Source organism: Centruroides sculpturatus, unplaced genomic scaffold (assembly GCF_000671375.1).
Source record: "Centruroides sculpturatus isolate CEXI.00-Female unplaced genomic scaffold, Cexi_2.0 scaffold242, whole genome shotgun sequence".
Classification (NCBI taxonomy): domain Eukaryota; kingdom Metazoa; phylum Arthropoda; class Arachnida; order Scorpiones; family Buthidae; genus Centruroides; species Centruroides sculpturatus.
This window is the reverse complement of record NW_019384574.1, coordinates 719,071-743,301: the sequence shown is the minus strand read 5'-3', so window position 1 is coordinate 743,301 and position 24,231 is coordinate 719,071. Positions and strand designations below refer to the sequence as shown.

The window sequence follows — 24,231 nt, the reverse complement described above, 5'->3', positions numbered from 1 at the left end:
TGTCGCTACTTCGATACATGCGACGATTTAATTCGTCACGAGATAAGGCGGAGTGACGTCGATTTCGTAATAAATAAGGTGATTTAATCTCGTCTCCCGGAAATATTGGAGGATAATATTGGCAGAGGGCGTTGCGTAGCGATTAAATTGCCAGAGAATTCGAAATGGGTTCCGTAGGTACTTTGAGCCCCTTCGTGTATTGGGCTCAAACGGAGAAGAATTTATCGCTGAGAGTCGATCTGAGAAACGTAAAAGTAAGTTCGATATTCGCTCGTTTAATATGTTTTGTGGGTAATTGCGAAATTGTATTTTTTTCGTGGCGATCGATGAGCCAATCGCGTCATCTCTCTCATCCTTGTAATTAATGGTTTTGTTTATGTAGAGGTAAGATGGAGGAATTTACCGAATTTCTACTGCATAAAATCGCGGCAATTTCGAGAATTATTGGGGTAAATGGTGAACTTGTACCGTGTGATACTCGAATTCCTGCATTTAAGCTCTAAAGTGTGCGCCGTGCTCTGCGTCTTCCTCCGGATGACGTCTGGAACGTTGGTTTGTGAAGTGCAGTCCGTGGTCTGCAGACCTAACTGGTCGTCGAAGTGCAGTCCGTGGTCTGCNCCCTAAAGTGTGCGCCGTGCTCTGCGTCTTCCTCCGGATGACGTCTGGAACGTTGGTTTGTGAAGTGCAGTCCGTGGTCTGCAGACCTAACTGGTCGTCGAAGTGCAGTCCGTGGTCTGCGGACCTAACTGGTCGTTTTTCTAAATTGCGAGAAAATCTGGAGTATGAGCATGGCCCCAAACGAGGTGGTGGGACGTTATCGGAGCTGTAGACTGTGTCCGTAAGAGCGAAAATGTTAAAGGAACCTCTAGTCTTCGTGTTAATCTTTGCAAGAAATTGGCCTGTCTGGGATTTTGAAGATCCCCAAATGGGATAAAATTTAAAAGTAGAAAAAAAAAACAAAATATTTCTCAAAATGGTGCTAAAACCAACAGTTTTCCCCTTTATGTAGACTGGTAAAAGCTGGTGAAATGCAAGAAATGCTGTTGCACCGAGTGCCGGAGTTGTGCCGCACGGTCTGTTAGACGTCTCGAGTGCTTATCGAGCCTCTGGTCCAATTTTGGGAGGCCATATCTTGCGGAGTCATGTGTAGACCGTTCGGTCCCTTTGACAACTTTTACTCTTACGGGCATGATGACGTACGGTTCTGATAAAGTCCCAACTGCCTCGTTCAGAGCTGCATTTGTACCCACAATCTATCAATATCTAAGGTGATAATTATGGGATAAGAAGTAGACCAAGGAATAGGTCCACGATCTTGTTTAAGAGGTCCACGAGATCGACAGACTCCAGAACTACCGGTCTAGAATGAATTCACGATTTGCTAGAAGGATGTTGTGAATGCATTTCTGTTGAGGATTTTGCAGGTGTTGCATTGTGGTGATGGTAATGTCTTTCTCTGTTCTTTGCAAATTGATGAATTTAAATAAATGCAACATACATTACTACACATAGATTAATTTACAGTTAATCTAAATTTTAATTAATTAAATAAAATAATTTTAAGAATAAAAAAAACTAGCAAGTGCTCATGCTCAACTTTTCTAGCACTCGAACGGGAGGATAAGAGAATTGGAGGAGAGGAAGTTCTATAATTTTCAATTGTGCCGCAATTTTAATAGCAACAAAAGCTTAAAAGGAATTCTGTCAAATTATGTTTTTTTTAAATACATTTAAATTTATGAAACACACAATTAAATTTGTCTGCAGTGCTATTTGTTAAAAAAGTTTATTACATAATTTTTATATTAATAAGTATTATAAAAAGGCAAAAATCTTAGAGGCGAGTTTTATATGCCAATAACAAGTAAAACTTTCGTAAGTCTGACGTCACTCGAGATTTGACACGTGACTCCCAACTCCTGTGACCTGTAATTATCAAAATTTAATAGCATCGATGCCCCATATATAGAAATTGTTCTGCCCAGGTTCAAAATTTTGGTTCGTTCGGTCCTGAAATAGATGTCGACACACTCGCAAACAAATGCAGAATTTTGTAACAGTGTTTTACATTTTTCAGTTTATGGAGTGTCAAAATGTTAAGAAATGCAAGGAGCATTTAAAGCAATGATTTTTTTGTGGTTTCCCTCTTTTTTCTACAATGTTCCACCATCACTTCTGCGCCATTATCCATGAGAAGTCCAACCCAGATACATCAGATTCTTTCCTCCTCACTCTGTTGCACTCATTGCAGGCCTGACCAAACCAGCAACAAACATGGGAACAAAGATCCAAAAGGCATAGAATTTTAAAAACATTGTCCCAGTATTGGCCACTTGCTCGATACGGTTGAGGCTAAAAAATACAACAAAGTAGCAAAAATTCAGATTTGGTTGTCGAAAAATGGATGGATCTCGAATGGTAACTTCATTGTCGATGACATTTATTCAGAATTCATAATTTTGAAATTGGGATTAGTGATTTTGTAAATAATAATTTGAATGCATGCGAGTATTTCTACATTCCTGTGAAATACACAGGTCTTAACTTAAAACATCTAAACTTGATTTATAACGTATTCGGAGTTTACGGTGCTTAATTTACGCATATATTTGAAAATTCCAGATGGGATTAATTTCCAGATAGTCCAGATTATCTACACTTTACTGTATTATGGTACTTACGTGCTAAGTGCATTCATAGCAAAACTTTTATGGATTGTAAGAAAAGTAGCATGCGTTACCCTCAAATAACATGGAATCTTGGTTAATTGGGGCTTGGATAAGCAGGGTTCTACCATAGTAACTTTTGTGCATCGGATAAACATTGCATCATGATGGTCGAGACAATTCTTTTATTCTATATTTGTATATATGGATAATTTCTGCAAACTTAGCAATGTTAATATTATTGATATGTTTGATGACCCATGCTTCATCTTACAACACCACATTATATGGATGCTCTTTGATTCTTTTCTTGTAATTGTCTGGAAGTGCATTTGGTGTAAACTTGGTTGCAGTTGAACTGTTCATCTTTTGCCAGGATCTTACACGTCAGCTGCATAGCAAGGTGCATAGTGTCCTTGTCTTTTCAGAATAAATGAGACTTTACACATACACTTTAGGATAGGCATTATAGGATTGCATTTGATTATGACCTCAGAGTTTGCTTTCCTAACAATCTCTTTATATTTATGTACAAAACCTTTCTGAATTTGTATGATGTGTATCATTATTTGTAGCATATTCATACAATGACGTAAGTCTTTCAATTGTATAAAAAGCCATACGTAATGGCAACATTTTTAATTCTTTTAAATTCACTGCTCGTGTATAATACACCATATAACACAATGTTTGTAGGCTCACCTTACTAGGCCTTTGAAGCTGCTAGCTTACACGAGATTGGATCGTTGGAGATTAACAGAATATAAGAAGGATGACGTGCCGACTAGACAAATATCTGTAAACGATTCCATCCGTTAAAGTCATCAACCATGTTAACCAGTCATATTGTAAAGAGATGATGAACAAAATCAATGATTTAATTAGCTATGTTCATGTATGACGTATGTTTAAGCATTTTTTTCGTTTATGATTTGGAAGTCATTTACAGTAATCTATTTGAGAAATCTTAAAAGTATCGCATCACATACTTCTCTTATCGGAGCCAGTCTTTTCCATCCACAGTAAAATCTCGTTATTTTGATATCAGATAATTCAGAGTATTGCTTAATTCAAAGTCAATTCTAGTCCTGGCCAAGAGAATAGGATTTTGCATATATTTTAGTTCAGATAATTCAAAATATGCATACAGTGAAACTCAAAGACATTATCTTGTCTGGTGAACCGCAAAAATATCATTTACATTGAAACCTTCTATCATATCACGTGTTTACAAGGAAAGTTTCTATGCCCAAGTGGCAATTTTGTTTTCAGTTTTACCAATTATACATTGTTGATTTATTAGAGGTGCATTCAAGGTCATTCAGACATTGTACACGTTGCCAATAAAGAGAGAATTTTTTTATTCTTTTTAATTTTATGGAAGAAATCTGGAATTTAATTAATTCGGACATTTTTTTGAAAAAATCTATTGTTTTGATAATTCTAAAGTCCGTTAAATATATGTGCATATTTGCAATAGAATGCGCATGTAGCTTTAGTCGTTAATGCAGTTTGTTTTTGTAATGTGCGATTTTAGTAATCTCAAACCAAAGATGGTGAATTCTTCGTAGAACTAGCCATTGGTCCAAAATTCATGGGTAATTCTTATTGAAGCACTTAAGTTATTTTCAGATCTTGCTTTGAATGTAGATTTGTTATGTTTTCATTAAGTATGTGCCAAATAAGCTATTTTGGAAAAAACCTTTAAATTACTAACAAGGGGCTCTCGTGGTCTCGGAAATTCAATTCGGGATGAGACTTCACAGGTTAGTAGTATACCTCAAGGGTGTCCACCAAGAAGAATTGTAAAGCGCACTAGCCAGAAGATTCCGAGAAAAAGGGCTCTAAAGTTTTAAGCGCAGCTCATATACTGGTCGATTTTACACTATGGTAGCACAGCGAAATGGGTGAGTCTGTAAAGAACTCGCTTGCCAAGCGGGCAATCTAGGTTCGTCCTACCTTTGGCTAACTTGTTATAATTTTTAAAACAATTAAAAAAAAAGAAAAAAGTTAGCCGAAGGTAGGACGAACCTAGATTGCCCACTTGGCAAGCGAGTTCGTTACAGACTCACCCATTTCACTGTGCTACTATAGTGTAAAATCGACCAGTATATGAGCTGTGCTTAAAACTTTAGAGCCCTTTTTCTTGGAATCTTCTGGCTAGTGAGTGCACTTTACAATTCTTCTTGGTGGACACCCTTGAGGTATATACTACTAACCTGTGAAGTCTCATCCCGAACTGAATTTCCGAGACCGTAAGGTCCCCTTGTAAGTAATAACTCGTAACCGAATGGGTGAAATTATATAAGATAATGTCATAATTTTATTTGAGAAGAATTACAAAAAAATTTTGGATAATTCAAAGGCGTGTTTATTTGGTCCTTCCAGTTTCAAAATAACGAGGTTTTATCGTATTGTTAAGTTAGCATGTGCATCTTGTACCCAAAGTGATAATGCTTTTAAATTTGTAGAATTTAATATGAAGTTTGTCAAAAATGTTCTTTTAGTTTGGTAACTAGAAAACAATGTGTAAATCCACATAATAATAATTACAGCTATCATGATAGATAAAGCAAGAATTCAATTCATCCAGTAAATTTGTTTCTAATCTTATCTCTGTCTGACCTTATTGACTGCATAACCAAAAGGTTCCTGTTAAAAACTATAATGTAACCATTTCAGTTAAGGAAAGACTTTAATATTGAAGCTAAAACTTGCATGGACTGGCATGCAAGCAAGTTTGCCAGTGATGCAGAATATAACTTCTTAGACCATTATCTAGCAATATTCTTTTATTTCTTTGGTTAATATTAACTTTTTGAAGCAGATTATAAATGGAGACAAAGCAGCAAACGTTACATATAAGTTATGAAAGAAATTGTCCATTGTAATCATCCTCCAAAAATAGCTTCTGTAAATCGACACTGTTTTATAAGATTAAAACTAATAATTGTATACCATTCTAATTGTCTTTGAGACAATGAGAATGAAGTCCTTTATATTCTAAGCTGTCACAAAGTGTTGATAGACTTCATTTTTTTCTCATTATATTGGGTTGGCAGTCTACGATACATACACTAAGTGTGATGCATAGCGGGTTCCTAGACTTATGGCACAGAAAAACAACTCTAGAATGGATCTTGCAAAACACAACAGCTTCAGGATGATCTTATGTTAGTAAATACTCTGGAAAACATCAATAAGGTATCAACTGCTTGTTTTCCCTCTCAAGTAATCCTTATTTATATAAGTTTAAAATTAAAAATATTCTAAATTACGTCAACCAAATCACCAATTTAGGCATAAGTTCCATAAAAAAATATTTACATTTGCGAAGTACATAGACGAGGTCGTAGAAGGCCCGGCTTTAAGTGGCAGAATTTCGTGGTGCTACTGCTAAAAATTTTCAAATAGGTTAGTTTTATGATCCCAGTTTTTTACAAATTTACAATCGAGATAGTAGATTACAGTTCAATGGTATGGGGACATGTTTGTTTATATACCAAAAATATCTTATAATAATGAAAACATATTTTTTTTTACAAGGTGTGATGTGTTTGATCACTTAATAAACGTAATAAAATTTAGTTTACTTGTAAATTAAGAATTTTTGGTGTAATACAGTATAACGTAATAAAATGTATATTTTTCCCCGGCTTAAAAATTATTAATCAATCAGATTTCATTATTTTACATGAATATCTTCACAAATTAACAACTTAATAGAATCTGGTTAAATATTTAGCAGAATTTTAAAGAATTACTTTATTTATATTATTATAGATTGTAATGTTTATTTATTATACTTTGTATTGCAAAGAATTTTGAAATATTAGTTAATTTTGGGTCCTGTAAATTTTGTATGACTGCTAACTTGGATAATTGAGCTGAGCAAGTGAAGCTCATTTCTCTATGCTCGAATGTTGTTGGATTTCAATAAACTCCTCCAAAACTGCCCAATTGAAATTTGGTACAGATGTCGAGTCCCGGTTGGTAAATGTCATAAGCTATTTGAAATCTCAATTGTATTGTGTCGTCGAGGAATATTGCGGGAGGACTCTACCGTAGAGTTAAGCCAGTCTTTTAGGTACTTACAAAGCGTGCGAGGCAGTTTGGTTCTGTTTAAGGCATAAACAAATACACTTTGCTCGATTTTTGCTCGGCATTCAATTTAACGTGACTTGTTGAATCTAAATTCCAGTCTAACGCCTCTGTTAGTTTGTGTATTTGTAAATATCATTGCCTGGCAACATGAAGTTCAAAAGCTTGTACACACGGGCTTGAAAGGAATAGTTCCCAAAATCAGATATCATTGCTTGTATTTTGAAATGCACTAAATAAAATTTAGATATGAGCATAAATCTTGCTTGGCTCAATTTACTCGCGTCAAAAATGAGCACAGTTCTAGTTTAATCTGACAAAACGGTTGTTTCTTATTTCAAAACTCCTAAATTATAGGGTATTATTATACTATAATTAAACCGAATTAGTTTACAGGATATTTTTTATAATACTGTATATAATTTCTAGTTGATTGATTCTTACAATTTGAGTATTTTGATATAAATCATTTTAATGTGTGTTATATATACTTTTGTAACGATTATATACTTTTATGTTTTAAATATTTTAAAAGCAAAATTTTAATCGACATAATCGTAAAATGAATCATTTTAGGCTCCTAACGTAAGCCTGACATGCAACGAATTGGAGTTCAGCGCAAATGGGATCGGAGCCAAGGGACAGAATCAATACTATTTCACGATTAAGTTTTATCAGAATGTCGATCCCAACGTAAGTAACAATTTCAAATTTAATCTTTGTTAATGCGATGAATTTATCGATAACTTTTAAAGTTATGTCGACAGTACTATTAAATTTAACAGTAAAGTTGTAAAAAATATCAATAAAAAAAAGGATCCTAAAACAAAACAAAAATTAGAAAAATGTTTATTACACTAACTTACTATTAAATTTTATNTTGAGATTAATTTTTGTTTATTTACTTTAAAAATAGTAAACAATTTTATCGAAGATAGACGAAGACACATTGCGGGAAAAAAAGTAAAAAATAAATAAGAATAATTAATCTTTCTAAAAACTTTTCTTCTCTTTTGGCTTGCTTCACGGTAGTGGAAGAAGTGCATATGTTACGACTTTTGTCAGTCTGTTAGATTTTACGCGCATGCGCAATGATTTTTGTTATTTATGCGTTATTATAATAATCGAACGATCGCCTAAATATCCGGGCTATAATTAATACAAATAAACTTGGTACTAATAAATTTGGCGCCATCTCTTATGTAAATTAATAATTCTAATTTAATAAATAATTTAGAACCTTCTGGAAGTATATAACTGATCCGGGATATATTATATATAGCTCGAATATTTAGGCGATCGTTGGATTATTATATTAACTTATGAGATGCATATTATACCTATGCTTATGTTCCGTTCCATCCATTCGATTCAAACGTTAAAAATTAGGCTTATAACGTAAGCCTAAATTCGATCAGCAAGAAATTTCCAATGTTAGGCTTTGGAGTTACCTAAGCGTTATGTTCCGTCAATCCATTTATTACGCATTTTTGTATACAGTCACTGTTAGCCGGTGTTTCCCAACCTTGTGCTATGCCCTACCTAAGCCTTTCTAAAATTCTTATGCCCCCTAACATATACAGTGGCTATACAGTTAACTTAAACTCTGGACAAGTCCATTTCCGAATTGCCCTCTTGTGGGGCGTGGGCCCCACGTTGGGAAACACTGCTGTAAGCTATAGTAAAAACTACCCTGTAAGTATATTGTATTAAATTAAATTTTATAAATTTAATTATTTTTTGCTGTGATCAATTTTGGTATTTCTAATCTTCTAAATTTGGAAAATAGGAATTTTGCATATTAAATTTTATAAATTTAATAATTTTTTGCTGTGATCAATTTTGGTATTTCTAATCTTCTAAATTTGGAAAATAGGAATTTTGCAAATGAAATATTAAGAGAATTACATTTCTGTTCTTCTCATTACATAATAATAGAAATTAGCATTACATTTCTTTTCAATTTAGGCATCTGTTTTTACTTTTTCTATAACTTTCCTGAAGAGGAATTAATGGTAATGTCTCTGAATGAGAAATTGTTATTCTATTTTATTTTGAGGGATTTCTGCAAATCTTGATTAGAATAAAAATGATACAAGCAAAACTTTAGATAAAGTAGTTTATCTTGCATGTGTATACACAGTCTTCCAAAAAGAATTCTGCCATTTTAAATTATTGTAATTATATTACATTACAACATTCTCGGATAGTAATTGTTAGAACATAGGAAAACTGTCCGAGTTTCACATTTGGCCGATATGATTTTCCGATGTGTGCATGTGTTCGACATATACTCAGATTTTTCCTTCGCTCTCCGTGGCAGATCCGTTGTCACTCTTCCCAAGGCAGCCACAATTCAATGGCTCCTACAGATTACTTGTGTTGCACGGTGATGAGCGATTCTGAATTTGCAAACTGCAGAACGTGAGCACCTTCTCCGTTGCCATTTCGGCGTTAAAGTATGATAAGCACTCCACTCTGTCGATTGTCGTGCATCTTGTATTTCTTGGATAATAATTATGTTAATGTAACATTTAGCTTACAGTAACTTAATGGTAATGGTAATGGTAGCATTTATTTTGAAGACCCTGTATATTAGATGAACTGAATATTTAAGATTTTTTTTTTCCAATCTGAGCAGAGGGCTAAAGTTTTATTCATTAGTATTTTGAATCTTTAGATCCAGATTGTATATAGATCTGTCTAAATGTCTTTCTCATAAAAATGCTGTCTTTCAGTTCAGTCCAAAAATTTAAGGAGTGGTTTAAAATTTAACATCAAAATTTTAATTTTGAATCTGTTTCTTTGTTCCTTTCTTTTGTAACATGTCTCGTTTTCTGTCGTTCTGTAGATGATCCTTATTTTTGTGATGTAATTAGTTCCCAGAAAATTATAACGAGTTGTCATTGAGCCAAACTATCTTCCATAGGTTTGCTATAATACTGTACATTGAAATTATATTCCTAGAAATAGAGTTACGTGATACTAAACAGATTTAATATACTTTCCTGTTGGATTCTAAGATAGATATCAAGGAAGATTAACAAGAAATATAGTAAATTACATCCCTTGATGTTTTCCTGTATTACCTTTACTTAATTTTATCTTTAAGGAAATAACATATATTTAATGGTTCTGACAGAGATTAAGTGAAGTATTATGTCAAAAGTTAATTTTTATTGGGAATTCATTTATATAAATTTTATTATTATTTACCAAGGATAGCCAATATAGAATTACGGATCGCGAAGTAGATTTCAGCATAGTGAAAAAGGAAGAAGAGTGGTGGCCCAGACTGATTGCCGAAAAGAAGAAACCGGTGTGGCTGAAGATCGATTTCGATAGGTTAAAAACAGAAGACGACGAGTCGGACAGTGGAAATTTACTCGAAGACAAAAGGGTGAGCGACTTTAAAGCATTCCACATGTATTGCTTTTATACTTAAATTAATTAATTAAAACATTTTTAATACATTCAATCTGATATGTTAACAAACATCTTGAAACATGTAGTAAAAAATAAATACATTCGGCTTCTCGAGCCATATAGAGATCCTTTGAAGTATGTAACTGATGGAATTGAGATTACAAGAGACATTACATTTGTCATGTTTTATTTGAAAAAACATTTTGAATATAATTTTCAGTTTAATTAGTAGACTGTGAGCCAGAAATGTTACCATATTTAGATAGATACATTTGAAATTCTGTATGTAGGCACGACTCTTGGCTTTTAATTAAATTTTTTATAACCATTAATTATAAACACCAATATAATAAAGTCTCTAAAGTATTCTGCCTTGGACCACTCCAGAAATAAAACTGTTAAATTCATAAAGATGAATGTGCTAACAAAATTTTATCTTAACAAAGTGAAAACTACTGTTGGATTTTCAAAAGTAATTACAATTTTCACTTCTAAGGGATCTTTAATGGCACCACGATTGTGGCAGCATCAAAGAAACTGTTAGTAGCAATATGTGACGGAGTGGCAGAAAGCATATCTGTGTTACTGCATTAATGATGGCCAAGCATGACACGAGACTTGCTACCCTCTCAATTTGTCCACTCTCGTGAATCTGCAACTCTACCTGCATAAATTCTGTATTTTGAATAACTCCATAACCAGAAGTTGCAAGGTGTGAGATTGGGTGAATGGGCAGGCTGTTGCATTTGAAAAGATCAGCCGATCACTCTTTTGTCACTAAATGTGTAAGCGGTATGTCTCTTACAATGACTGTGCTGCAAGATGTTCCATAAATATGATGTTTGAGTAACATCACAATTATATACCATCCCACTCTAAACTCTCTGGTATAGTTAGGAACAATAAAAGTTTGCAGAATGTCTTTGTAATGCTGCCGTTACGATGCCAAGATGACGGCAATGCCATTATAGACTACTGGTAACAATAATCGTAACTATTTATGAAACTCCATAATTTTACCATGTGAACACACTTTGATAAAATTTCTTTGTCATTTTAGATCACTCTAGAGATAAACATAACTTACTTTAATTTTGAAAACTAAAATCGGGTTTTATTTTACAAGTCTTAGTGGATCTGTATTAATTTTGAATAAAACTTTCTTAAATTTTCAGTCGACTTATGACGATCTCCTGGACGATATTGCAAGATCTAGAAGGAAAACAAAAAAGAAAGGTATGACAATTTGAAAAAAATGTTATTTGTTTAAAAAAGGTTAAAAATGATCAAACTACACTTCTCTAAGAGAAGGAGTGCCTAACATGTTCACAAATATATTAGTGATAATCTCAAACTTTACATTCAAAAAATTACTTTCTGGATTTGTTTAAAAAAGTTAAAATATCTTTGGTAAAATTTGTGAATTAGATCTACTGTATTTAACTTTTATTTGTTAATAAAATATTGCAATTAAATATTCTGATGATTATACAAATTAATTTTGTGAAAATAATAATAGGAAAAAAAAATCAAAAATCTTTATTTATTAACTTGCAAAATTTGACAATATGAAGTGACTCAAATTTTATCTGCTTTTAAATAAGACAAGAAGGTTTATATTTTAAAATGCACTGTTGTCAGTCTCGGGTACATTTTCGATGTTTTTACAGGCAGCTCTGCCTCCCACTTCAAAACCTGATTAAACATAGACGTGACTGAATTCTATGTTTGGTTGTGTTTAAATGCACTGTATCGATGTATGTGGTGGGGTGAGGGAATAGGCATCAAAATACACACACACACACACACACAGGGGGATGTTTTTTAGTTTAGAGGATCTCGAAATATCAATTTGCAAAAAACTGAGGGTCAAATTTGATGCAATCGCAATATTTCCCTGTGTTATAACAGCCAAGAAAGAAAAATAGCTCTCAAACAGAAATTTAAGAGTACTATAAAAAAATTTGCTTTTAATTAAAAAATAAAATATTTTATATTTATGGTAAGAGTTATTTTAAAATTGTCTAAAATATTTTTTATTTTTTTACAGTGGAAGACTTCAGAAAGATTTATCTACTACTTTATAACTTATTTCAATTTGTGGGTTTTCTGTACTGTTTAATTGTGATATCCATCAGATATGCAAAAGACGGACCTCGTGAGTACTTTAAATTATTTATTATTATTTTTGTATATATGGCCTCGGAGGAAATAACCATTACGTTCGAGTTACAACATTAAATTACGGGTGTCGTCTTATTCAGATCAACAGATTCTGTTTGTTTTTCTGCAATAGTAATCCTGCTAATCCAGTGCCATAATTAGTTTGGATTGGTTAGTGTGCATTGTATATTATTTGTTATAAATTAAATTATAAGAAATTCTTCTTATATTAATCCAAATATATACTTGCTGGTTTTTTGAGTTATTAATTTTACTAGTGAAAAGTAACTGAGCAAATCTGGCTGGTGGGTATTTGGATTAATTAATTGTTAGAGTGTCCTTTAAAACTTGCAATTGCATTTCTCTGAAATTTTGTGAAGTGCTTGATTAGTTAACTTTGTTCTTATTCACAACTTGCCTATGGTAACTGACAGTTATGTACTCATATTTGCCATTTTGTGACATCGTGGTGGAAAGACGCATTATCTGTTACTCCGAGTGGGAAGATGGGTTAAAAATTCTCTACTAAGATTATGAGTTAATATTTCATGAAATAACCAATCATAGCTACAGTTGTTGTAATATCCAGAGATCTCTGTTTTAAAAAGTACTTTACTGAAAGAACAAATTTGAAACTCAAACAGAGAATAAAATTTCAGTTGTTTTTCAATCTGAAGTACATATGAAATATGTACTTCAGATCCATATTCTGTCATATGGATCTGTCAGTATGTGTTTTAAGAATCTGCTTGGTTATATGAATAAAGTACCATTTATTGTGAAATTTTTCTCGAGTTGAACTCATTGAACTCACTTTAGAGCGGGTCTATAGTTTGTGTCAGTGTTTCGTACGACCAGTCTGAGTTGTTTCTTTTCCAGATTAACTCCAAATTTTCTTTTCTTCTCAGATTTGGAGCCCGGTATCCAATTGGGTTTAGACCAAAATTCTTTCTTGTATGTCTACCTTGGAAGGAAGATGTAAAACAAAAAAGGAAAGATGGTACAGTATTTACAAAGTATGCAAAGCATTTCCAGGTTGTATTTGAAAAAATTGATAATTTAAAAATTAAAAATACTTGAAAGAAATTGGCTTCGTACTTTCATCATGTCCAATCACCGAGCACTTTGTTCCCGGTGATTAAATGCTATGGAAGTATGAAGATGATCTTTAATGACTAAAATGCTGTTGTTATTTTAAATGAAAATTTAAAAAATCTTTTTTACATGGTTGATTTAGAAAATTTCCAGATCCAAATTCATACACGTTGATAATAAACAAATTGTAACTAAATTTTACATATTATTTTAACTAACATTTAGCGTACTAAATGTCATAATACTGTAAGAGCAAACGTGCATTCTCGGGACAGAATACAAATTACCTTGTTTGAGTCCAAGCAGGCATAAGATCTATTTGCAATGCTCAAAATCTTTATGTTCTTTAACATATATATGGTGGAGTCATTATGATATCAGAACAGTTTAGAATAGTTCTGTGGATATTTTTTAAACTGAAAACCAAATTTAAAATGAATGCTACATGCTAATAACTTATTCCAATATATCTTTTAAAAAACAAACAATACAAATTTAAATAGAGTAATTCCTAACATTGTTTCTGAGTTCGAAGTGTGCTATTGTCATTGTCGTCAAAAGGACAAAGCGTAACATAAAACTAAAATGCAGAAATAATTAGTGTAAATGCAAAGTGCATTTACACTAATAATTTTTATTCTGTGGTTTTCTAGAGCAGTTGTTTTTTGTTTTTCCCTGCATTTTTGAAAACCAAGATAGTATGATAAATGCATTTTTAAGATGTTAAAAAAAAAAAAAAAGGATACGTTACATTAGAAATAAAGAAGTAATAGGGGAAGTGTGCAGTAAATTCTGTCAAAAAATGGTTCTTTAGAATATTTTTACACAACTGGAATTTTATGAGATTATGGCATTACTGACAAATCTTCAGAGATGTTATTTATGGGACAAATTATGGCAAAAACCAAATGGATGTAATATTGTGTTAGTTGTTCTGCCATATGTAGATTGCATATGCAAATTTACACTATATGTAACTGGATTTATTGGCACCCATAGAGCAAAATATTTAATAATAAAACAAATGCCTTTTTTATATTTTAGTGTCGATGGAGGGAACGTACAGTGCAATTGGAAAGGCATTTCAGTTCTGCACTCTGATGCAGCTCCTGGAGATACTGCATCCACTCCTAGGCTATACTTCCGGTAACGCTGTCTTCCCAACAGTTCAGGTGAGTCCATTCAGTTGACTCTCACACGAATGTCAAAATTAACTTGGGCGATCAAGGTAATTTTCTCTGACCAGATTTTGTCATCTGGTCAGACAAAATGTTCATTTTTGTATAATATTCCAAATACCAGATCCCTGACAAATAGTAGTTAGAGACAAAGTTTTTTTTGTTGTGTCAAACTAATTATCAAAAAGAATAATCCATATTTAATCCAAGATTATCTAAGAAAAAGGGAAGCGGCAAATACATCACAACGATGAAATTATTTGCCAAGTGTCAATAAATTCACCAAGTCGTGACAATGAACCAAAAAAGAGAATAGTTGAGAGTTTTAACTTTTAAAATTGTAATGTAGGTGTTCGGACGAGTGACCATGCTATTCCTGATGATCGGTGGGGAACCGAGAATGCAGACCAAACCGGTGGTCTTTTATTTACTTGTAATATATGCCACCATAGAAGTCATCAGGTAAGAAAAATTTCCAATCTTTAGAAATCACAATATATTTTATATAGATTTTATTAATGTTTATTTGATAATTTCAGATATCCATATTACATGCTTAGAACATATAGCGTGGACATTGGCATTCTGACATGGCTGAGATACACCATCTGGATACCATTCTACCCATTGGGATTTCTGTGCGAAGGTACGTGTACAAAAGTCATTCGTAACACTATTCGTTTTGCTAAAAAAGAGAAAATGAAAAATTTAGCCATATTTTTTTAATAAGTCACATTATTAATCATTTTGCTGGGTGACTCTTTAATACAGTAGAGCATCGATTATCCGACTCAATTGGGGACTGGGGTTGGTCGGATAACTGAAAAAACGGATAACCGAAAAATACGAAAAAATACATTATTAGTATAGTATATTAGTATATCGCTATTAACCTACTTCGCATTGAATTTTCATCGATGTTAAGCCTAACAAAAATTTTTTAAAATAATAATCGTCGCTATTGTATCGTTAAAAATTATTTTTAAATTATTTTATTGCTCACGAAACAAACAACCACTCATAATTAGAAAATTAAGCCTCATTTAAATACTGACTTCCTTTCATGGTCGAGGCAATGTTGCTAGCTAAAACATGTAAAAGTACTATTAAAGTAGCCAAGACAGCCAAATATTGTAGCGCCACATCACTAGCGGACATTTGAATTTGCCTACTAGAATGGTCGGTTAATCGATGTGACGGTTAATCGGGGGTCGGATAATCGATGCTCTACTGTATATATTTTCCTTGGCCCAAGGAATTTATAAATTGACAATATAAGAAACCATACTTTATACAAATAGGAAAGAAGTGTTTTCAATCCCATGTGAAACTATGATTGTACCCCAATAGAGAAGATGAAAAATTTATCACAAGTTTCATTTTCTAATACATTCAGAAAATTACATCTTGCATCCCATACCCATGATCTATGGTGAACTTCTAACAAAGTTCAGCCAAGGATATCAATACGTAAATCTTATACATCAAACTTCGTTATTTAAAGAATGTCTTGGTACTTTGAAAAAAATTGTTATAGTCCCAAATAAACTGTGTGCAGATGGCACAAACTCAATATAATACACAAGGATTCATTGGGCAGACATCTTCGTAAGAAATTTACTTAAATGTTAACATTGACAGTTTTCAGTTTCTCGAGATTCAACAAAATTATAGTAATACTAGCAGACCCCTCCACGCGTTGTTGTGGCTCAAAATGTATCTATTATAAATTTATAACACTTCCCCCATGGGGGAGGAAATTTTTTGAAAAAATTTCTTGTTAGTGTACATTCTGTTGACGTACCTTATTAAAACGCAATCAAAAACGCAAAAACCCGCATCTAAAATAGTATAAATAGAAGCAGAGTTCTTTACCGTAAGCCTTAATCCTAACCATCTCCCTTCAGTGGGGTTGAATTTCGACATGTATATTATATTAATATAAAAACACGTGCGTATTCGAATGCAGCATTGTATAAAAATTTCAAAGGAATCGGTAGGAACAAACGAACATTACATTTTTATTTATATAGATAGATGATGATCTGCTTTAGTTCATTTTCACAGAAAAGCAAACTTAGGGCATCGTACTCGTAGTGCCATCTGTTGGACATAAAAGCCTTAACCATAGATTATATCTTTTAATTTATACGAATGTTTAACGGAATAATATACAGCCTATGTCCATTCTAAATATTGGTGAAAGAATTTTTGAAATCGGATGAGTAGTTTCGGAGATTACCCGCTACATCCAAACTTACCTCTTTATAATATTAGTATAGAAGAAACAACAACAAATATTTCGAAATTTGTCACTTTTATTTCTCATACAAATATATCAAAAATAAATTCTGGTCTATTTTTAGGTGTGATAATATTACGAAACATCCCCTATTTCGAAGAGACAAAAAAATTTTCTCTGGAACTACCCAATGCGTGGAATTTCTCCCTGCATTTTCCCACTCTCATGAGAGTTTATTTATTGATGGGATTTTTTCCAAGTAAGTATTTATAGAAAAAGATTTTGTCTTTGCTTTAGCATGTCTACATTTTCTCATTTTCTATGGTAAGTTTTTAACTATTACTATTATCTAATTAGTATTCTAGTCGACAAGAAAGTTTGTTCTGCAGATACTTCTATATTGATACGAAAATACAGTAGATCCCCCTATAAAACCGTTTCCTATAGTTNAAAAAAAAAAAGACACGTGCGATCTGCCAAGGATTGATGCCTCGCGTGAAGAAAGCCTTTAAACTTCATGCAACCAGCCCGTTGGTTAGCGCGAACATGACTATGATTTTCGGTGGTTATAAAACTACCGAAACTGATAGTTATTTACAGGGCCTGCCGTCTGCCGTGCTATGATACAGAGAGGTGGCCCCAAGACGCGGTACCGTAAGGGTGCAGCATTTAAAGGGTGGTATTTCGATGACTTGTATCATACTGAGAAAATCTACCGCACGGCCCTGGTTATTTACTTACAGCGTTGGTGAGCCACGGAGAAGAGTCAAAAATAAAACTAAAAAAATTGTGAAATACATACATAGTCTTGTTGATCCCCTGGGCACTAAACACATTGATGTCATACACACAACACAAGCGATTGAGTAGTGAGTGATGCGACCTGACGCACTCGAGACAGACCGCCCATAAAATATTTTTGGGAAATTGTTCTTCTCGGATTCATTATAGCGAGAGGCTGACCATAATCCTCTTTGGCCACNATTTTTAATATGCAAAGTTATGAAATTGCTTTTACCAGTCTGGTCACCCTTTTAAATATATATAAAATTTAATAAAACATGTTTCAACTGAAACAACTCAAATGTTCTCTTTTAGTATTTTTATGAAGAGTATATCCATTGTTGAATATTGGAGCTGGAGAACATCTGGCAAATAATTTTCTTTGTGGATAAAATTGATACTCCCTTAACTCAGCTTTTGTCTGGATAAATCCAGCCAAAAGATTACCTAGCAATACTGGATAAGTGTTTATGTACCAGTACGGTACATAAGGAGCAAGATGTTTTTCAATACACTTCCATTAACTCTGAAGTCTACATTTGAAACTTCTGAATTCCATGAACAATTGTAGTGAAGGGGCACGCTAACCCATCACCATCAATGTCACAGTTCTTTTTCTGGTGGAATTGCTTTGCTAGAGATGGTTTGCTGCCTTTGTAAAAATCAAAGTCCATGGTGATGTCCAGGTTAAATTGTCTGTGAAGTCTGCATGGCCTTTTCAAAAGGATAAGACAATTTTCTTCACCTGGACTCGCTTGTAGAGAATGCGGGATGGAGGTTCCTATTTATCTTGTGGTATTATGGTCTGTTTTAAACTATTTGCCTAGGTATCCGTAGTTCGGTTTGATTGGATGTTAGATAGACCCAATTGACCTTTCTTTCTGCGTATCCTTGGATGGTAAAGTGACCAACAATGGCTTTTTTCTAACACCTTTCTCCTGGGATCTACATGTTTATTGTCCATCCATTACCTGTTAGATTTATGGGATGTCAAAAGTAGAACAGACAAATGATGATATTTTGTAATCCAATAGTAAGAATGAATCATTACTTTCATATAAATTATATGCATAATTAGGAATATAATAAACCTACTAAGCTATCTTAACAATATATCTATTTTAATTTAAATTACAGAGAAAATATATATGAGGGTTTTTCAACCTCCACCAATCTAGAATAAAAAAAAACATTCTTGGCCTATTTTTCCATATAATTGCCTTGTCGATTCAGGAGACATCATATTGTGACACCAGCTTTTGTATTGTTGAAGAATGTTTCCGCCTGGCCATTCAGTCAGCTCAGTGTCACTTGTGAACTGCTCCTAACCACTTTGAACAGATGAAAATCATTTGGTGCTAAATCTGGACTGTACAGTGGATGAGGAAACTGCTTCCATTTGAACCTCTGGAAGGGTTTGAGTTATTTTTGCTGTGTGAGGACAAGCATTATCAAGGATCTCACCCTTGGACAGCATTCCTCTTCTTTTGTTCTGGATTGCCTGTCTTAAGATATTGAAGAGTTTTGCAATTCATGGTTGCATTGATGGTTGTCCCAGGTGCCATAAATTTGGTTATCAAAATGCTTCTTTTGTCCCAGAAAACAGTTACTATCCTTTTGTTGGTGGAAAATGATTGTCTCCAAGGAAATCCAAAAAATTCAAAGTGTGCATCCATTGTTTTCATTGCATCTTTGTCTCGGACATTTTCAAACAACACTCACATCCCCATCACAAACTTTCCAAGAACATCTCTTCATCCTGGTGGTGGTAACACTGCAAAAATGTCAAGGCAGCACCCATCCTTAGTCTTGTGATGGTCTGTGAGCACAATTTGCTGAACCCAAGCTTACAATGGTCTGTGAGCACAATTTGCTGAACCCAAGCTTACAATGGTATATAGTGTGGACAATGAAATTTGAGGAAACTCTTCACTGAGCTCAGAAATCATGAACCAATTCCCTTCTCACACCAATCATCAGTCATCACACACTTCCTCCCGTGACCACCCTCATCATAAACATTGTCACATTCTTGTTTGAATCCTACACTATTCACACACACACCTCGAAGTTCTCACCATACACATTACACATCCTTTGGTGGATTTCACCTCCATTCAGCTCTTTGGCCTGTAGAATCGAATTATTGCTTGTACTTCTGTTGACGGGAAACTAGATTGGCGGCGCCATGTTTACATGTGTACTGCACAGTAGCAAATGTCTAAAAGAGCTTGGCACTAAGTGATGAGGGAATATACTACTCACTAGGGGTGCACCTGTGCTTCGATTTTTTTTTCATGTGTTAGTGGAGATTAAAAAACCCCTCAGACAAGAGGAAGAGATTTTTCATTACTAATAATCATCTACTACTATAATCCATTTTTCTGCTTTTGATAGGTTTGAAACGCCTTTTGGCTAGAAGTACTGTAGTTCTGACTGACAGGGTAGAAAATCTTCCCTTATTTCTGATAACCTTTACTATTTTTTCCTATGCCTTAATTTGTTTTGCAATTACAACAAATTGGGGGTAACCATGACCAAATGTTATATAATTTAGTGAATTTAGACATAAAAATAGCAAACGACTGTACTAGTTAGATGTGTCAAGGCTTGCTTGGGATCCGGGTGGTACAACTGGCAAGTGCATTGCACAGTTGCATATAATTTACACATTTGTGTCATCTGACAGAGGAAGACCCCAGACAGTTTACATTCCGTCAATGTATATTCAATGGCACATTTTAAATTAGGATTATTGCTATTGAAATACTTAACTAAACTACCTTTTTATGGCATTGTGCTTTTAAAAAACAGCTTTCAACTTGGCTCCTCCTGATGCCAAATCTGACTGTACCTATATCATTTCAATGATGAATGCAGAAGTTGTATATTTCTGCCAGTGCTTCTAAGTTCGTCAGAATAACGGCAATACACTCCACTAAGTCTTAATTTTGGCTTTCTGCCATGGTACGACCCATGTCTTTGAAATAATGTGATTAGGAATGTTTTCTTTTCCTTTAACAAAAATGATACTGGGTTTGTCTTCAAGTTTGCCTCTTCCATCTCAAATGGGCTTACACACCAAACCTGCAGCATAGATTGGAATCCAGTCGTCAAAAAAGCTGCCGACTCAGACTCCTTTTTACATATATAAAATGGAAAACTATTGGAGAGTCAAATTTGACAATTCCAAGTTTTTTTGCAAATTACACATTTGGAGACCTCCCGAACCCCCAAAAAAAAGTCAATAAAAGGGGAAAAATTTGCGTGCGTGTGTTGTGTCTAATTTCTTTATTTTCTGTTCTGAGATAAACTTTACCCATTCTGAGATATTGTTTAAGAAACAAAATTTGGTACTGTAGCTTATGTATAAAGGGGCTATTAAATGCTATTAAATTTTGGTTATTAATTAAAGGTCGACAGGGTGAAGACACTGGAGATATGACACATGACCCCTTCTGTATGGTCAAACTTAATATTTTACTCGTTATTAGCATTCACACTTTTTTTTTTTATAAAACTCATCTCTACCCTCAAAAATTATGCTTTTTATCATTCTATAATAGTACAGTAAAACCCATTAAGATATTCTTGCCTGAGATGTTAGAACATATATGGGGGCACGATTTACTTCAACCACTTTGAAGCTTAATAACTCCTGTGTTAAACCAACCGACTCCGATTTAAAAACCACAGAAGTTATTAGGCTTCAAACAGGGTGAATAAAACATGCCTCCCCTCCACACATATAGAAAAAAATCTTGAATCTTTTGCATGTCTCGGAATTTCAAAGTGTCCCGAGTCGAAAAATTAAAAATTTGGGGAGGGTCATTTTCTGACCGAGTGCTACACTTTCCCTCTGTTATATACAAGAGCGGAAAAGTAAAAATTATTGAACACACATTTATATATTGACTGTGTCATTACTTTAAATGTAGAAACTTTTTTATTTAGCTAAAAAGACTCCTCTATCTTTATTTGAACTCTACTTATGAATTGAATCTTTTATTCTAAGGTCATGTGATGACATCAGAATTTCTTTTGGTAACAAGTCCGCCCCTGTCGGAGTCTGATAGCAAGGCAAAAGTCAGAGTTGGTAGATTTTTATGTGACTCCAAAGCCCTGAAAATAACTGACTTCAAACGTTTTTTTGCCACTTTATTATGGGCATTCCAAAGACTGTCTAGGCAACTCTCTTGTACTAAGGCAACAGGTAAAGGTAGTTTACCTGTTGAAAAATGCATTCCAATACATGCTTCTGGTCAGCCGACCAAATCTTAAGGATAGAGTTTGGTGCACGGCCCGTCCTCTACCAGAGACGTCCAAGTATTGTAAATTAAGGTATTTTACTTCATTTCTTTGTGGAGAACAGGCACATACCACCATGGTAGGAGTTCCTTATAATAGATGATGGCAGGGCTTGCAAAAAACTCAAATTTGGCACATGCATCTTCACTGGGCTCCTCCCTTATTAAAAAAAGTTTGATTGTCATATCATAGAAGAGCTTTTAGTTGAAAGTAATATCTCAAAAATTACAGGGTCTTTTGTACCAAAATGCATACCAGTAATGAAGTTGCATTCTGATGATATCACACTGCTAAGTCTCTTATCTGTACAGTTTTGTTACAAAAGTATAAACACAGTCTTAATTTAAAAAATAAAATAATAATTAATCTTAAAAAAAAACAAGTTTTATCATCATTTATCCAATTTTTTAGATTTTGTTTATAATTTTGTTACAGTCACAGTATAAAATAATTCTTAACTGTTATTTCTTAGAATATTTCATCAAAAGGTGGAGTTTCAAAATATTTATCTGGCATTGAATTTTTTCTTCTGTTAGTGCTTCTCATGCTTTCATAATTTTCAATTTTAGTTCATTTACACTGTTATACTGGTTGTTTCCTCCATAGACAGCAAATGTTAGACAGCCCTATAGATTTTTAATGGGATTCATATCTGGACTTCATATCTATTACCTTAATTCTTCTTTTTCAAGCCACTGTTTTGTTGATTTTGAGGTATGTACTGAAACATTGTCCTGTTGCAATTTCCAGTTAGTTCCACCAATTAATGGCCCAAATATAATTAAGTTGTCAGAGCATCTTTTGATAATTTTTCAATGAGTTCATTTTACCACTAATAAAAACAATGCCTATCTTACCACTATGTCCAAAACCTGCCAATGCTGTCTACTCATTTTCACTTTTTCATAAGTGGTGCCAGTAACTTGGAATTTAGATAGACCAGATGGCTTTTCTTTTTTATCTGTGAACACTATTTGATGCTACTGAGATCCAGGATATTTTTTTCTTTTGCCCATGGAAGTTAGCTAATTGGTGCTGTTTGGTTAATTTTTAGGAAGTTTACAGTTTGATTGTTTGGAGAACCCTAAATAATAGTCATCTGCAATACTTTGTCATCAAGAAAAGCTTCAGCTGCTCTACCATTTTTTCGTTTGTTATTAATTAAAATACTTGGAGTCTATCTCTGTCAGTCAGGCTTTCAGGCCTAGCAGATCATTTAGTTTTTCCATATTGTTCTTTTTGCTGTAAGGCATGTTTTACAGCAGATGTAGAATGATTCACACTAGCTGCTGCTTGTCTCAATGATTTGCCAGATCCTTGTAGTAAATGTATTTCATGAATTTATTGTTCTGTTAGACTGCAACCACAAAGCATTGTTTAAAATCTTTTCAAAATTTCTAAACACTGTATTGCTGCCTTCTATTGTTAATAATAAGAAAAGCAACTTTAATTATAATAACTTTTAATCATTTTTAAACCTGTGTTTATAATTTTGTTACAGTCCAAAATTTAAAAGTTTACCAAAATATATTTAAAATCTGTAGCTATAATTTAATACAAGTTTTTAACCTAAAATTTAAAAAAAAACTTCAAAAAAACAATGGTACAATCTAACAAGTTATTGAGATAACACAATCAAACTGAAAGTAATAACTAAACTAATTGTATGTTTTCAACATAATTTTTTGTTAATCCAGTCACAGTTTATTTCATATCAATTTAGTCTTAAATGATAAATTACTTATCAATTTCCTTAATACAACTCCTTAAATGACAGATTTCTGTATACAGAAATTAAGTTTGAACTTTTGAAATGGAACCATACTGTTCTAATACTGTAAGGTGCAAACCAATTCAACTGTTAAATCAAATTCAAAGTTAACTGCTAATAAACATAGTAAGTTTTTGCTTTTTTTTCTTTCTAGCATTGTATTGTTTAATGAACAACATGTACAAGCAGAGGGTGAAGATCCTGGGAGAGAAGAGGAAAGAAAAATCCCTATGAAACATTGCAAGCGGCTAATTACACTCCTCCACCAATAAAAAAAGAAAGTAATAAAGATTATTATTGTATATTTAATATAAATGAATATTCTTCGCCTCGGAATAATTTAGTCTCCCTCCGACGGATCGATAACGCGTTAGTCACTTCGGACACCGCTAAGGGACCTCGTTCGTCTCAATCTCCCTCTCTCTTCTTTTGTACTTTTGTTTCGAAAAATCGATCGATTGTATCTTACTTTTCTTATTAAAGAATATTTGACAAAAA

General features: G+C 33.4%; 1 protein-coding gene and 1 long non-coding RNA gene across 2 annotated transcripts in view; one reads left to right on the top strand and one right to left on the bottom strand.

Annotated features, from left to right (window-relative positions):
- On the top strand, positions 1 to 24,231 carry LOC111624268 (very-long-chain (3R)-3-hydroxyacyl-CoA dehydratase-like). Its single transcript, XM_023367082.1, has 10 exons — positions 1 to 254; positions 7,344 to 7,460; positions 9,988 to 10,167; positions 11,369 to 11,429; positions 12,244 to 12,351; positions 14,496 to 14,623; positions 14,979 to 15,091; positions 15,169 to 15,275; positions 16,996 to 17,130; positions 23,888 to 24,231. Exons 1-10 carry the CDS (start codon positions 165 to 167, stop codon positions 23,965 to 23,967), a joined length of 1,119 nt encoding a protein of 372 aa, XP_023222850.1. The 5' UTR covers positions 1 to 164; the 3' UTR covers positions 23,968 to 24,231.
- The window catches only part of LOC111624271, a 45,033-nt gene continuing 35,930 nt past the window's right edge, over positions 15,129 to 24,231 (bottom strand). Inside the window, exon 3 of the long non-coding RNA XR_002756546.1 lies at positions 15,129 to 15,314. This is a non-coding gene — a long non-coding RNA (uncharacterized LOC111624271). The remainder of the gene's footprint in view (positions 15,315 to 24,231) is intronic.

Excerpts from the sequence above, each read along its gene's own strand:
- LOC111624268 (XM_023367082.1), top strand. The coding sequence starts at position 165 with ATGGGTTCCGTAGGTACTTTGAGCCCCTTCGTGTATTGGGCTCAAACG. Across the intron at positions 15,092-15,168 it reads GCCACCATAGAAGTCATCAG|ATATCCATATTACATGCTTA; the intron begins GTAAGAAAAATT and ends TGATAATTTCAG. Across the intron at positions 15,276-16,995 it reads ATTGGGATTTCTGTGCGAAG|GTGTGATAATATTACGAAAC; the intron begins GTACGTGTACAA and ends GTCTATTTTTAG.